The 15,032-nt window shown below is 40.0% G+C and overlaps 1 protein-coding gene across 7 annotated transcripts in view; it reads right to left on the bottom strand.

Annotated features, from left to right (window-relative positions):
- The window catches only part of MAST2 (microtubule associated serine/threonine kinase 2), a 207,100-nt gene that overhangs the window by 79,344 nt on the left and 112,724 nt on the right, over nucleotides 1–15,032 (bottom strand). Inside the window, exon 2 of one of the 7 annotated variants that reach the window (XM_027537404.1) lies at nucleotides 12,208–12,402. The exons of the other annotated variants lie outside the window; for them this stretch is intronic. Coding sequence (XP_027393205.1) covers nucleotides 12,208–12,402 — 195 coding nt within the window. The remainder of the gene's footprint in view (nucleotides 1–12,207; nucleotides 12,403–15,032) is intronic. 7 annotated transcript variants of the gene reach the window in all.

The following is a 15,032-nucleotide window of genomic DNA, read 5'->3' on the forward strand; positions in this document are numbered from 1 at the left end:
TTACTGCTGAATTATCAAAGTACAATGAGTGCCTTAAAGAAGATACTTGTACTGTTGGTTCAGTTGTGAGCCACTTTTTTCATGAACACCATTTCACAGTAATTCAGACTTAAGTTTTTGCAAAGAGTTTCTTGACATGAACAAAATAAGCCTATTATTTTAAGAAACAACTGACAGTATTTATTGCCAATGATAAAATCCAACCTTTTAAGTAAAAATCATAATTTTGAACTTATGTCAGGAGTTTGACAGCTTTCCAATATTTAGACTTTTCTGATGACTTTTCAGATCAGTATTACTGATTCTGATCAGTAATACTAGCAAATATGATTTTTAATATTGTATATTTGAAATGCAGAAACATTTTGGAGAGAAAAGAGAGAAAAGGTATTTGATAAAGTTTAACAGGATTTAAAGAAAAGCTCAAAGAAAGTTTTAAAGAAAAATTTAAGAAATTTTCTTAATTTTATAAAGGATCTCTACTCTAAACTTAGAAGAAAATTATTATACTCAAGAGAGAAACTTAAGATACATTTCTTTTAAGATCAAAGGAAAAAACAAAAACTAAACAAAAGGGTGCCTATCCTCCTTGCTACTTCTGAACCTAATACCAGAAGCTCTGGCCAATGAAAGTTAAAAAAAAAAAAGACTCAAGAAGCTGAGGATAAGATGGAAATACATGAAACGGTCAGACTTGCATATGTGAGCAATAACTACAAAGAAAATAAATGACCAGTCACAATAATAACCAAAACACTTGAAAAAATCTAATGCTAAGAAAGCCAACCAATAAAATAAAAAATGGGAAGATGAATTTCCAGAGGTTAAAAATCAATTAATAGAAATCTAAAAAAAAGACTTGCAAATATAGAATGTTTTAGACCATCAGAAATATACATAAATAGCATAAAAAATTAATGAATCAAAACTTGCAAAAGTAAAAAATAGTTGAATAGGAAAAAATGTACATGTTTTATAAATAAAATTATAAGATACTGAATGGATGAATGGATAAAGAGAAAATAAACACACAACACATTCTTTTTAATTCAGCCATTAAAAAGAATGAAGTCTAAAAATTATAAAACTACGTATGCATTTATTCTTCAACTCAGCATGCCCAATTCTAGGAATTTATTCTGAAGACATACCATGAAAATCAATTCTTCTGTGCCTAGAATCATCGTGAAAATTATTTGTGTTCTCTAACTCTTCCCCTAGTATACTAGTTCCTCAGTAGAAAGACTCTCTAATCCCCAGCCTATCCTATCTATCTGGAGAAGGAAATGGCAACCCATTCCAGTGTTCTTGCCTGGAGAATCCCATGGACGGAGGAGCCTGGCAGGCTGAAGTCCATGGGATTGTGGGGAGTCGGACACAACTGAAGTGACTGAGCATCCTATCTATCAAGACCAGAAAAGGGACCCTAGTCCCTGGGGCAATCAGGATAAGCAGGGGCCCCTCCTCCTGTAGCATCCAGGGGCATGAAAGTGAAGCTGCTACAAGAGGCCCTCCTAAAGGAGCTTAACAAATAATATTTATCTTCTGCAGCTGTGGGGCTACTGAGTTCCTGCTACCTGGATCAGTCATTACCTCTCAGAGCACCTACATCAGTTTGTACCACCTCAGAGTCTCTACGACAAGGCGCCTGTCCAAGGATGACTACTAGGAGCCAAAAGAGCAAGCCAAGGTTTTGCTCAGCTGAACGTTCAGTCAACAGTTACTAAAACGACAAGCCCTGAGGGCTTTCACAGAGACAAAATCTCCAGTTCACTTTTATGGCTAAACAATCTTCACTACAGAGCAATAGTTATAAAACACTGATCAAGGAAGTGTGTGACACTCGGGCGTCAGGTTGAAGGTCCGGGAAAGAGTCCAAGTCGACTCAAGAGTAAAGGTACCTAGAGACTTCCCTGATAGTCTAGTGGTCAAGACTCTGCACTTCCACTGCAGGGAGAACAGGCTTGATTTCTGGTCAGCAAACCACGATCCTGCATACTGCACAGTGTGGCAAAGGAAAAAAAAAAAGTAGGGGCACCTAATAGGATCACATATATAGAAAACAATCTTATGCTTACTAGGGGGTAAAGAAGAGAGAGGGATAAATTGGGAGACCGGCACTGACATATATATACTACTATACATAAAATGTCAAAGTTATGTTTTTTTCCAGTAGTTATGTATGGATGTGAGAGTTGGACCATAAAGAAGGCTGAGCGCTGAGGAATTGACGCTTTGGAACTGTGGGGCTGGAGAAGACTCTTGGAAGTCCCTTGGACTGCAAGATCAAACCAGTCAATCCTAAAGGAAATCAACCCTGAATATTCATAGGAAGGACTGATGCTGAAGCTCCAATACTTTGGCCACCTGATGTGGAGAGCTGACTCATTGGAAAAGACCCTGATGCTGGGAAAAATTGAGGAGAAGGGGGCAACAAAAACTGAGGAGAAGGATGAGATGGTTGGATGGCATCACTGCCTCAAAGGACATGAGTTTGAGGAAACTCAGGGAGATAGTGATGGACAGAGAAGCCTGGCGTGCTACAGTCCATGGGGTTGCAAAGAGTCGGACACAACTTAGCAACTGAAGAACAACAACAATATATAAAATAGATAACAAATAAGAACCTACCATATAGCACAAGTATAGCCCACCAGGCTCCTCTATCCACGGGATTCTCCAGGCAAGAATATGGGAGTGGGTTGCTATGCCCTTCTCCAGGGGATCTTCCTGACCCAGGGATTGAACCCAGGTCTCTTAGTCTCCTGCATTGGCAGGTGGGTTCTTTACCACTGGCGCCACCTAGGAAGTCCATAGCACAGGTAACTCTACACAATAATCTGTAATGACCTTTATGTGAAAAGAATCTTAACAAGAGTGGGTATATGTATGCTACTGCTAAGTCGCTTCAGTCATGTCCAACCCTGTGTGACCCCATAGACAGTAGCCCACCAGGCTCCCCCGTCCCTGGGATTCTCCAGGCAAGAACACTGGAGTGGGTTGCCATTTCCTTATCCAATGCATGAAAATGAAAAGTGAAAGTGAAGTCGCTCAGTCGTGTCCGACTCTTAGCGACCCCATGGACTTCAGCCCACCAGGCTCCTCCATCCATGGGATTTTCCAGGCGAGAGTACTGGAGTGGGTTGCCATTGCCTTCTGCGGGGTATATGTATATGTATATGTATATGTATATGTATATGTATATGTATATGTATATGTATAACTGATTCACTTTGCTGTAGAGCAGAAACTAACACAACATTGTAAACCAACCATACTCAATAAAATTTCTTTAAAAAAAGAAAAAAAGAGTAAGAGTACCTAACTGTACCTTAGGGTGCAGTATGTGTGCTAAGTCACTTCAGTCGTATCTGACTCTTTTCGACCCTAAGGACTGACTGTAGACCACCAGGCTCCTTTGTCCATGGGATTCCCAGGCAAGAAACTGGAGTGGGTTGCCATGCCCTCCTCCAGGGTCTCTTACATCTCCTGCATTGGCATGTGGATTCTTTACTGCTAGCACCACCTGGGAAGCCTGTACCTTAGGGTAACAAATAGGTAACAAAGGGGGGAATTCCTTTCGTGTAAACACTGTAACTAATAAATGGAAAAGCAATGGGGATATCACCTTTTTTGCAAACTCATAATAAAATAACGGATGTAAGTAATAATTATCAAAGACCACTACTATCAAAGAAAGGGAGAAACCTGACATGACCTGAGTCCTAACAGCTGTATACGGCACCAACTTCTGTTAAGTATTCTTCTCCAGGGTCCCAAATCAAATTAGAATCAGATCTAACCTACAGTTTACAGGAAATACAGAGGTCACAGGATCATGTTAAATAACTTCTCAGGGATGCAATCAGGAAAATCCAGAATGTGGGAAAGTCTACAAGGACAAACAACTCAGTCGCTTCAACAAATTAAATACAAGGAAGAAAAGGAAAGGAAAAAGAGGATGGGAAAACCAAAGATAGTTAAAGGTAGAGTGATCAGACACCCCAACTTGTCCATTATAACACTGGTTCATGCCTGATATCCCAGTGTAACTGTTAATAGAGTCCTCTTTCATTACTAAAAGCTTCCTAGTTTAGATAATAAATTATATGGTCACCCTACCTAAGAGATGAAAGTGAAAGTCGCTCAGTCATGTCTGACTCTTTGCAATCCCATGGACTATACAGTCCATGAAATTCTCCAGGCCAGAATACTGGAGTGGATAGCCTTTCCCTTCTCCAGGGGATCTTCCCAACCCAGGAATCAAACCCAGGTCTCCTGCATTGCAGGCGGATTCTTTACCAGCTGAGCTACAAGGGAAGCCCAAGAAAACTGGAGTGGGTAGCCTATCCCATTTCCAACGGATCTTCTGGAACCAGGAATCAAACTGGGGTCTTCTGCATTGCAGATGGATTCTTTACCAACTGTGCCCTAAGAGATACAGTAATCAACAAACTGTGTTGGCATAGTTCGATACTGATTTAAAAAAAAAACAAAACAACTGTCATAAAACATTTGAACACTGACTAGATATTTGATGATATTGCAAGGTAAGAGTTCTTACCTTTAGAAATACAAACTGATATATTTACAGATGAAATGACATGAGATTTGCTTTAAAACAACTGAGTGGGGGGAGAGGGAATAGGAGGGATGTAGATGAGATAATACTGATCATGAGTTGTTAACACAACTTACAGTGGGATATAAGACTACTCTCTCTACTTTGGAATATTATAGAGATTTCCCACAATACGATATTTTAAAAAGAGAGTAAGTTTTCCAGTAAACAAAATTTTCCTACTTCTAGAAACAGAAATACCCTAGAAACCTTCAGCTTCCTGCTCTTAATTCAAGAGCAAGCCTTTGGCATGTTGCCTGATAGAACTATATATTTATTCAGAGTCACTGAAGCCAGGATCTATAATTCTCTGCCATACAGTTCCCTGAGGTTAAATCACAGCTAGTATTCTTCATTACTTTATCTTTCCATAAAAATTTTTTAAAAAGGACTGCTGCTGCTAAATCACTTCAGTCGTGTCCGACTCTGTGTGACCCCATAGACGGCAGCCCACCAGGCTCCGCCGTCCCTGGGATTCTCCAGGCAAGAACACTGGAGTGGGTTGCCATTTCCTTCTCCAATGCATGAAAGTGAAGTCGCTCAGTCGTGTCCGACTCTTTGCGACCCCATGGACTGCAGCCTACCAGGCTCCTCCGTCCATGGGATTTTCCAGGCAAGAGTACTGGAGTGGGGTGCCATTGCCTTCTCCGTTAAAAAGGACTACCCCTTCCCTAACAGGAGAATCACATTTGAATATACTCTCAAGTTGTTCTTTCCCTTACACAGGAGTGGGGGTGGTGGACAGGAATGAAACACCTTAAGCTCGTCTCAATGGGCTTTTCCCACTGCCAAGAAATGGCCCAAAAGAGACTGTAGTTCGGTTTACTCATTTACTCATGAGTAAATTTTTAGTCATTTTACTCCATGTCCTGGTGTGCCCCAGAGGGCCAGTTTTAGCTACAATAATTAGTGAGCCTGCGTGAGAAGGCAAGAGAGAACACAGCTGCTACTGCCTCATCTTAGCCAGTAACAAAACTTCCAAGGGCAGAACATAATGAGAAGTGATACCTAGAGTTACTCAAGGGAAAATCAGAATATGAGAAAACTAAAAGGAAGCAAAAGGAAAAATAATAGAAGCAAAACAAAAAAAGTGAGGATTAGCAACATGTGAATTTTCTAACAAAGACAGCAAAAAAAGTGTTACAGCAACAATAATTGTTATTCTGAACAATCTTACAGGTATTGACTTATCTAATCCTGACAGTGATACCTGAAGTCTATTACTATCCCCAGTTTAATAATGTAGAAAACTGAGACAGAAAGGGAAGTGATTTGCCTACAACAGGGCCAGAATAAGAACAAGTTCTGGAGACGTTCCTCTTTTAGAGTTACTTTGAAAAGCAGTTGTTTAAAGAAAGACAGATAAGACAAGCAGGTGTTGGTAAATGAAAATAGTGCTTTCTCTTTGGCAGGAAACAATCTTGACACTACCAAAAAAGGGTTTCAAAGGCTGCCCAGATTTGGAGGACACCCAAAGCAACACCTGTCCTTTGCCACTAAAGTCCACAGAAAGCTTCTTACACGTGTGACACAGGAAGGGCCAGAGGGTTGAATTAGTACTAGCTGCAAACTTCAACGGTGAACTTCTTGTTGCTGAAGATGTTCAACCAAAGAATAACTTTTCCACTAGAGATTGTACGAAAAGAATTTCTATGCAGTGGGAAGTAGGCTACAGCTAGAACTCTTCCTATACAAAGTTCATTCTAATGAGGACTTCTTGCTGCACTTTAGGGCTGACGAAAACAATGGCAACTCAAAACTGAATCAAAACCTAAGCCATTCTATGTTCCAGGGAGTTGCCAACACCAAGCTTCTATCCCCAGGAGGTCTAAAATCCCAATGAACAGCCCAAGACACAGGTTCCTGCTGTCTTTAGGGACATCAATTACACCAAGGACCGTATCTAGTACTCCTTCAAATATGATTTTATCAACAATACAATACCCATGTCTCAGTGCCAATCAGTAGGCTAGAATCACATTCTTAGAAGAGGTACAAGTTGACTAAAGGTTTGAGGTTAATTCAACCCAAATCACAATCGCATTTATTATGCCTCTTAAGGTTGACCATACCCATCTAGGACACTTGAAAGGTAGCATCAAGACCTGTCTGTAACAGACCCATCCCTTGTCATCAAGGAACAAATGGAAATGTACCATAAGAATTCAAAAGGTCATTATTTTTAAACTGTGTCTTTATTGTCCTTCAAATTACTATGGACAACAATCTGTGAAGTCTTAAATATATCACTAAGATGCAGAACTCAATAAAAAGGGTTAAGATTCTGAGCAGTGCCAGTTCTAACTACTATTTCTAGCCCCTTTGGGCAATGCAACCAAAAGCCTCAATAGCGGTGTCAGTTTGCCAGGGCTGCCATATCAAAGTACCACACACCCGGTGGCAAGAGACATTTATTTCCCTCCAGTTCTGGGGGCTAGAAGGTGTCAGCAGGGTTGTTTCATCTGAGGCCTCACTCCTTGGCTTGTAAATGTCTGTCTTCTCCCTCTGTATCTGTGCCCCTGTCTAAACCCCTTCTTCTGAGTTACTGTTGTTGTTCAGTCGCTAAGTCGTGTCCGACTCTTTTGAGACCTCATGGACCGTAGCCCTCCAGGCTCCTCTGTCCCTGGAATTTCCCAGGCAAGAATACTGGAGTGGGTTGCCATTTCCTTCTCCAGGGGATCTTTCTGACCCAGGGATCAAACACATGTCTCCTGCTTGGCAGGTGCATTCTTTACCACTAAGCCACCAAGGAAGCCTCCTTCTTATAAGTACACCAGTCATATTACAGCCCATCCCAAAGATCTTATTTAACCTTAATTATCTCCATGAAAATCCTATCCCCCAGTACAGTCACCTTCTAGGAACTGGAGGTTTAAAGCTTCAACAAATGAATTTTAGGGGGACACAATTCAGCCCATAAAAATAGTATGAAAAGTGAAAGTGAAAGTGAAGTTGCTCAGTCGTGTCCGACTCTTTGCAACCCCATGGACTGTAGCCTACCAGGCTCCTCAGTCCATGGAATTTTCCAGGCAAGAGTACTGCAGCGGGTTGCCATTTCCTTCTCCAGGGGATCTTCCCAACCCAGGGATCGAACCCAGGTCTCCTGCATTGCAGGCAGACGCTTTACAGTCTGAGCCACCAGGGAAGCCCTAAAAATAGTATACTCTGTGGAAATAAAAGACATCCTAATATGGCCACTGCATGGCGGCAGTATGTAGATCCTAGATCTCTCCTGGGTCATCTATTTTTAAATAGAGGTTAAATTCACTGCCAGTAGCTCTAGAATTTTCTTCACTTATTCATACTTTACTAGAATCATTTTTCTCTCTCAGCTTATATTTGCTCAGTTGCTAAATAACAGCATGTTCATTAGGCACATGTACTAATGTGCAAAAATGGTAACAATTTTGTAGAATTTAGGTTCACCATTGTGTTAATTAAAAACTCATTCTGTCCTAGACTCAGAATGTGAACTCAGAGAACAAAACTAAATTAGTGGATAACAACAATGAACATGTGTAAAAGAATAAAATGGAATGACACATGCCTAAAAGAAGGACAGAGGTTTTTAAAAGGAAATAAAGATAATGGCATGGAAGTGAAAATGGATTAGAAATACCAACTCCCTGAGTATGAGCGGATTTGTATAAGAATGTCATGACTAGGTTACCTTGGGAAAAGAGAAGACCCGGGTCCACAAAATTACTTAGGATCAAAACATACTACATGAAAGAAGTATCTTAGATGGGGAAGCAGAACAGTATAGTTGTTGAAAACATGATCTCTGGAGCCAGATGGCTTGGGTTTTAATCCCACTTTTGCCATTTACCATCTGTTTTATCTCAAGTAATTTATTTAATCTCTCTGCACTTCTGTTTTCTCATCTGCAAAACAAGCATAACAATAATCCCTACTGCACAAACCTGGTGTGTGGATTGAATGATTTACAGATTTTTAAATAGTTAGAATGGTACTCAGCTGAGGCACTATTAAGTCCTAAAAATTTGTTTACTTACTAACTAAACACACAATAGCACATTTCATTAGAAACATTATAGCAGAGTTAAGACTACAGATACTAGAGCAAGATCCTTTGGGGCTGAATGCCAGTTTCCATTGCCTACGTGAACTGAGAACTTCCCACTGCCTACGTGAACTGAGAACTTCCCACTGCCTACATGAACTGAGAACTTCCAGATGTACAAGCTGGATTTAGAAAAGGCAGAGGAACCAGAGATTAAATTGCCAACATCTGTTGGATCATAGAAAAAGCAAGGGAATTCCAGAAAAACATCTACTTCTGCTTTGCTGACTATGCAAAAACCTTCAATTGTGTGGATAACAAGACCCTGTGGAGAACTCTTAAAGAGGTGGGAATAGCAGATCACCTTACCTGCCTCCTGAGAAACCTGTGTACAGGTCAAGAAGCAACAGTCAGAACTAGATATGGAACAATGGACTGGTTCAAAATTGGGAGAAGAGTACATCAAGGTTGTATATTGTCACCCTGCTTATTTAACTTACATGCAGAATACATCATGCAAAATGCCAGGCTCAATGAATCATAAGCTGGAATCAATATTGTCGGGAGAAATATCAACCTCAGATATGCAGATGATACCTCTCTAATGGCAGAAAGCAAAGAGAAGCTGAAAAGCCTCTTGATGAAAGTGAAAGAGGAGAGTGAAAAAGCTGGCTTAAAACTCAACATTCAAAAAGTTAAGATCACAGCATCCAGTCCCATCACTTCATGGCAAATAGCTAGGGAAAAAGTAGAAGCAGTAACAGATTTTATTTTCTTGGGCTCCAAAAATCACTGTAGATGGTGACTGCAGCCATAAAATAAAAAGCTCTGATAAACCTAGACAGCATATTAAAGAGCAGAGACATCACTTTGCTGACAAAGGTTTGTATAGTCGAAGCTATGGTGTTTCCAGTAGTCATCTATGGATGTGAGAGTTGGACCACAAAGAAGGCTAAGTGCCAAAGAATTGATGCTTTCAAACTGTGGTGCTAGAGAAGATTCTTGAGAGTCCCTTGGGCTTCAGTCAGTCCTAAAAGAAATCAATATTGAATATTCATTGGAAGGACTGATGCTAAAGCTGAAGCTCTAATACTTTGGCCACCCGATACGAAGAGCTGACTCATTGGAAAAGACCCTGATGCTGGGAAACATTGTAGGCAGGAAGAGAAGCAGGCGATAGAGGATGAGATGGTTGGATGGCATCAACGAATCAATGGGCAAGAGTTTGAGCAAACTCCAGGAATTGGTGATGGACAGGGAGGGGGAGGCCTGGCATGCTGCAGTCCATGGGGTCACAAAGAGTCGGATACGGCTGAGTGACTGAACTGAACAACAACTGGTTACTAGCTTCCCAGAGCTCACATAGGGCTAGGAATGGACAATGCTCCCACCAGCCAGTGCAGAAAAAATCACAACGCATGGTCATCAAGTACAATACTTAGAAAGCACTGCCTCCATATAAAGAAAAAATTAGACCCACATGCTGCTCTGGGACCATCTACAAAGCCTAAAAGTAACCCTCAAAGGGATCAAACTATTTCTTTCTGATAATTTAACTGCATCTCAGAATAAAATTCAAGAACATTTAAAGAAATACAAACATAGCCAGCAAAGGTAAAATTATCTTGCTGTATCAGTGAACTGGTATGATGCATATGAGAGATATAAAAAAAGAATGGAATAAAACACTAATACAGTGACCAGACATGTGGACAAGTCTGGTGGGGTGTGGGGGGGGGTATTTAACAAGTTGTCAATCCTAAAGCTATAAGATATTGCCTTAGATTGTGTCCTAAGAACACAGCTATCACAGGCTAGTAAGGTTGGGGAACCAAGATTCTGTAAGCCACATGGCACAGCTGAAAAAACAGGGGGTGAGGGGGCCTAGTACTTTAAGCCATGTGCCAAGACGGGGAACACCGTAGCTTGTGGGTGCTACCCAACCTACAATTTTTCTCAGTCTCATGCACCAAGCTCTAGTACCTCCAGAATAAGGTGATTTCAGGGAGGAATCAGCTTCTAATGCTGCCCTATGTCAGTCTAAACTTTCCCTCAATTGTCTTTGGAGTTTGAGTTCATATATCAAATAATGTCACTTAAGTCTGTATAATAAGTTTTGCTTCTATTTAAATTTGTCTTTTGCACATTAATTTTTTTTTCTAACAGAAAGCTTACCAAATACCTATTGATCAATCATACCTTCCTCTTATTTGAAAAACTTTTTCAATTGGTTTCTTGTCCTTCCTGAAGAACTGTCCCTTTTTAGTTTCTCCTCTGCTCTGCTACTTCCTTGTCTCCCGAATCTCTTAAAGTCAGATTGCCCCAGTCCAGGGCTCAATCCATTAACATTTCCTCCTTCTCTACTCACTGGATAATCTCATAAACCTAACGATTCATTTATAAGATGACAATTTCTAATTACATCTCTTTAGCCCAGATCTCACATATCTCTGACTGAATGTCTAATTAGCTATCTCTTGCAGTCCCCCAGTCTCAGTTCATGATAACTAAACTTTTCTAGCTGTTCAGTGCCAAATCTTCAGTTATCCTTAACTCACCATTTTCTCAGATTCTGCATCTAATCTACACTTCTTACCACCTGCACCATCATGGGTTCAAACCACTGTCTCTCACCTAGAATATACCAGTAGCCTTCTAACTACAGTGATAGTGATTCTTTTCATCTGAGTTGGATCATCGCATTCTTCTGCTTTAATCTATTCAATAGCTTCTCAACTCACTCAGTGAAAGAACAAGCATCCTTATCACGGTTTAAAAGGTCTACTTTATCTGGCTCCCCACTACATCTCAGACCTCATTTCTTCCCACTCACCACCTAACTCATTCCACACGAGCTTCACTGGACTCTGCTATACAAAGAACACACAGAGCAAGCTCTTAGATCAGGTCTTAGGCACTTTCTGCTGCCTCTGTCTGAAATGCTCTTCCTTCAGATATCACTGTTCTGGCTCTGAGACTTACTTCAGGTCTTTCCTCAAATGTCAACTTATTGCTGAGGACCTCCCTGGCCATCTTACATGAAATGTCAACCCCTGGATCCCACATTCCCCATCCCCCTTATCCTACTGTATTTTCTCAGTATCATTTATGTCCATCTCTTTTTACTCACTAATTTGTTTGCCTCCCTCCACTAGAATCTACGCTCACTGAGAGCAGGGACTTTACTCTTTTGTGATCACAGTCCTTCATGAGAAAAACAGTGCCCAGCATATAGTATGGACTCATTTTCCTTCTGTGTAAAATGTGGGTTTGGACTATTTAACCCTCAGAGAGCTCAAGCATTCTATCATGTTATGTTTCTCCTATGGGGTGATCACAGGGCTGTCCATTGGTTAAGATGGACACACAATTATCTAACTATTGATATGCTACACTACTTTTCCCCTAATTTTGCATGTAACAGAGATCTGTGAAATTCCTTTCACACAAGCCATCACTTTTGTGCAGTTTCTCCCCATTATTAAGGAGAAAGGCCTAGGTTTTACTTATCAGGCCAGAAGCAATCGCTGAGGCCCACGTTCATCACAGTAGGTCTCCTTACCTCCACTGCAGTGAGCGGCTGGAACAGGGACTGCCAGGACTGCTATGGGCGTGTGTGTTCAGGAAAAAGGCAAGAGGAGAAGTAGCCAGAGTACATTCGGCACTAAAGGGGACTTTAGAGAGGGACCAGGCTGGAGCCGACGTGGGAGAAAGTACGTGCCGGTTTACTTCAGATCCTCGGCAAAGAGCAGAGATTCTGACAACGTACCACAGCAGAGAAAAACAGAGTCAGTGGTAATTTCTCAGCCAAAAAGAAACATTCAAAGTGGGTTAGTTTAGGCAAGAGGCTCAAGAAAAGTAAGTGGTCAAAAATCATTCTCAGATATTAATATCATACCCAGTACCAATGTTGGCACAGAATGACCATGGAGACTAAAACTTAATCCACAGAATTAAAACCAAAAAGTTAAGCTTTGGATATTCAAAGTATTTAGGCTGGCTTCCGTGAAAATGTGGTAAATTTACTACAATTCATCAATTAACAAGCAACAGACAATATGTTGTGTTCAATGACTAAAATATCCTAGAGAAACATATATGTCAATAAAAGTAAAGCATTCTTAATAGTTTAAGTTGTTAGATTACATCTAAAATAATACCAAGTTGTTTAACTAACTTTTGTCTGAGTACACCAAATAATGTTATTTCACTATATATAATAAATTTTGCTTCTATTTAAATTTTCATTTTGCAGGTTATTTTTTTCCCCCAAAAAACAATTTAACCATCTTAATGTGTTAAATCCTAAAGAAGACTAAGTGAGATCATTAGACTAAACACAGACAGATGGTAAATATGAATTTCTATTTTTTAATCATATATAATAGACATGTCACAGATGATGAAAAATAATTGACAGACGCACAGCATTTGTGTAGTAGTGGTATAGCTTTCTATACAAATACAATATTTAACTACAATATCTTATTTACAAGATAGGAAAAAAACTTAAGGATCACATAAGCACCTGTTTTAAAATGACGTTAGTTTCCTGTATTGTTACTGCTACCTGTTTGGATTTGATGACATTCTGCTGCTGCTGCTGCTGCTAAGTCGCTTCAGTCGTGTCTGACTCTGTGCGACCCCATAGATGGCAGCCCACCAGGCTCCCCTGTCCCTGGGATTCTTCAGGCAAGAACACTGGAGTGGGTTGCCATTTCCTTCTCCATGATGAAATTCTACTTGTATTTAATTACATATATTCAAAAGAAATCTCCACCTTCCTATATATTATCCCTCTAGCTGGCTTCAGCATATTTCTCAGATGAGTACAAAATATGAAGATATAATAGGATGGTAAAATTTTTCAATATATTTTTAAATTATAAGCAAAAATATTAATTTTTCACTTTAAAAAAGAATTTCCACTTTTCTAAAGAACTCTAAATGACATCTAAATTTTAAAAATTAGTTCCCTAGTACAGTTGACACTTGAACAATGCAGGTGCCAACTCCCTTTGCAGTTGAAAATCTGTCTATAACTTCACAGCTGTCACTCCAACTTCATAGTCAGCACTCCATATCTGAGGTTCTGCATCTGCAGGTTCAAGTAACTGTACATTGTGTAGTACTGTAGCACATATTTATTGAAAAAATCTGTGGTGTAAGTGGACCTGTGGTTTTAAGGGTCGACAGTACATATAAGCTAGAGCTAATCAGAACACACAACAGGGTCAACAGTACATATATGCTAGAGTTAATCAGAACACACACTTTTCTTGTTAACCTGAATAACATTGCTTATAGAAAATTTTGGAGTCTTAAATCTTATCACATAAGATGAGGCTTAGCCATCTGATGAATATATAATTCGAAATTATGCAAAATCTATGAAAACCAAATTTCATTCTCTTTGCTCTTAATTACCACTCTGCAAACTGGTTATACTCTGGGGCTGCAGTCTAAAAAGGAATGTTTGAAAAAGGGAAGAGATTGATAAACTACTTCCTAGATCCTCAAGGAGCATTTTCCTAATCCAAATTCAAAGTCACTAAAACAGATACAATGATTAAAATTACCACTACACTAATGTTTGGAGAGCATGATTTTTAATCCCTATGTTTTCTTAATTGATGAAGTTTCTCTATTGTGGTCATTTACTTTGTAGGTTTAATATGGAAATAAACCATTTTTTTTTTTTAAGTGTGCCAATACTTCCGATTTTATACTCCAAACAAGTCTGATTTCCCAAGGTCTGGTAGAATCATCAGTTCAATCAATGAGCATCCGCTAGCACTGAAGGGCAATGACCCAAAGGAAGCCCACTGACAAAGTCTGCCTACTTGAGTAGGCTGTGCTGTCTTCAAGTAACCACTACCCTTCAGGGGAAGGAAATCTGAAGTGCATTCCCTCTGCCCTCTTACAGCAAAGGCTGTTCGAGACAGATCATTGAAAGGGAATGAACTCTAGGGCACTCCTTTCCCTGGTTCCCTAATTTGCTGATCAATTCACTCAATACTTCTTCGTTAAATAAGCCTGAGCATCTCTTGGGAAAGCTACCCTGAAGTGGAAGTCTTCTTCCATTCCCCAGTTTCAAAATCCTTACCTAAGTATTATTCCTATATTGGTCAACATAGAAATAAAATTCCCACCCTAAAAGACTCAGGCTTGGATCTGCAAGGGCAGATCTGAGGTCCTGAGCTGACAGGCCAAGGGTAGAAATACAACACCCTCTCTAGTCAAAAGAGGAGATATTTTCCTTTCCATTTGTTTCTCACATCCACTGGGGCTTTGACAGTTACTTTAAATATCCTTTTGCTTGTAAGGCAGGAAAAAAAATCTTCATTGTTAGCCCAGCTTCCCAAGTACCTAAGAATCTTAGAGATC

The sequence above is a fragment of the Bos indicus x Bos taurus genome, chromosome 3 (assembly GCF_003369695.1).
Source record: "Bos indicus x Bos taurus breed Angus x Brahman F1 hybrid chromosome 3, Bos_hybrid_MaternalHap_v2.0, whole genome shotgun sequence".
NCBI classification, from domain to species: domain Eukaryota; kingdom Metazoa; phylum Chordata; class Mammalia; order Artiodactyla; family Bovidae; genus Bos; species Bos indicus x Bos taurus.